This window comes from Notothenia coriiceps, unplaced genomic scaffold, assembly GCF_000735185.1.
Source record: "Notothenia coriiceps isolate Sejong01 unplaced genomic scaffold, NC01 NC01_scaffold00011011, whole genome shotgun sequence".
Lineage (NCBI taxonomy): Eukaryota > Metazoa > Chordata > Actinopteri > Perciformes > Nototheniidae > Notothenia > Notothenia coriiceps.
The window spans coordinates 31,225-32,895 of record NW_011343712.1 but is presented as its reverse complement, the minus strand read 5'-3'; the positions used below and the strand labels follow the sequence as shown (position 1 = coordinate 32,895).

Below are 1,671 nucleotides of genomic sequence, written 5' to 3'. Positions count from 1 at the left end.
GAGTTGGCAGGACCCCCAGCGGAACCTCCAAAGGCACGGGACATAGATTTGGCAGGACCCCCGGTAGAAGAGTAGTCGGCGGGACCTCCAACGAAACAGGACAAGGGATTGGCAGGACCCCCGGCAGAAGAGTAGACGGCGGGACCCCAATGGGACAGGACATAAGTCTGGCAGGACCCCCAGCGGAACCTCCAATGGCATGGGACATAGAGTTGGCAGGACCCCCGGTAGATGAGTAGTCGGCGGGACCTCCAACGGAACAGGACAAGGGATTGGCAGGACCCCCGGCAGAAGAGTAGTCGGCGGGACCCCCAACGGGACAGGACATGGAGTTGGCAGGACCCCCAGCGGAACCTCCAACGACACTTGAGTAGGGACTGGAGTGGGGACTCGAGAGGAAACTTGAGAGTTGACTTGAGAGGTGACTTGAGAAGGATCTCGAGAGGGNCGCCTCCAACGTCACAGGACAAAGGGATGGCAGGACCCCCGGTAGAAGAGTAGACGGCCGGACCCCCAAGGGGGTCATGCCAACCCTATGTCCAGTCCCGTTGGGGGTCCGGCCGTCTACTCTTCTACCGGGGGTCCTGCCATCCCTTTGTCCTGTGACGTTGGAGGCGCCGCCGACTACTCTTCCACCGGGGGTCCTGCAAACCCTATGTCCTGTCTCGTTGGATGTCCCGCTGACGACTCTTCTGCCGGGGGTCCTACCAACCCTGTGTCCTGTTCCGTTGGAGGCCCCGCCATCTCCTGTCCTGCCGAGGGTCCTGTCAACTCCTGTTCTGTCGGGGGTCCCGCCGACAACTCTTCTGCCGGGGGTACTGCCAACCCCTTGTCCTGTTCCGTTGGAGTCCCCGCCATCATCTGTCTCACCGGGGGTCCTGCCAACTCCTGGTCCTCATCCGTGGGGGATCCTGCCGAGGCCTATCCCACCGGCTCCGGTTCCTGTTCGGCCGACACCGGGCTCTGCTCGGCCTCTGGAGCTGTCTGGTCTTCGCCCTCGAGCCCGGCCCCCTGAGAGTCGCGGTCTTCGCCCTCGAGCCCGGCCCTCTGAGAGCCGCAGTCTTCACCCTCAATCCCGGCCCCCTGAGAGCCGCGGTCTTCGCCCTCGAGCCCGGCCCCCTGAGTGGCCGCATTCTTCGCCCTCGAGCCCGGCCCCCTGAGGGCCACGGCCTTCGCCCTCGAGCCCGGCCCCCTGAGTGCCGCGGTCTTCGCCCTCAAGCCCGGCCTCCTGACTTTCCCGGCCGTGGTCCTCGCCCTCATGCTCGGCTCCCTGACTTTCCCGGCCGCGGTCCTCGCCCTCATGCTCAGAGTGTTCTGTTCAGTCTTTGTTAATAGTTTTGCCTTGAAATAAAGGAGTTATTTTTGTCACTTTAATCTGCATTTGGGTCCTGCTTCCTACATACACCGTAACACTTATCCAGAAAAGCCCGGTTTGGACACTTTACGGGCAGAAGAAACATTTCTATTAAAGAAAGAATTATACATTTTGGTCTTTTTATGCCTTTAATAGCTACTAACTTGAATTGTTATTCTAATTAATCAATTATTTTTTATATTTTATTGTAATGTAGAGACGAGACCTTTAGCGACAATCATGTATTGCTTTACAATTATATGTAAAAAAAAAAAAGTCTAAATATGATATTTGGCCTCAAATCATATGAGGCCTGG

The 1,671-nt window shown here is 57.7% G+C and overlaps 1 protein-coding gene across 1 annotated transcript in view; it reads left to right on the top strand.

The window, feature by feature from the left end:
* The window catches only part of LOC104946415 (basic proline-rich protein-like), a 1,764-nt gene extending 370 nt beyond the window's left edge, over positions 1–1,394 (top strand). Inside the window, exon 2 of the mRNA XM_010772251.1 lies at positions 735–1,394. Within this exon, the coding sequence (XP_010770553.1) occupies positions 735–1,160 (426 nt within the window). The 3' untranslated portion in view covers positions 1,161–1,394. The remainder of the gene's footprint in view (positions 1–734) is intronic.
* The last annotated feature ends 277 nt before the right edge of the window (positions 1,395–1,671 follow it).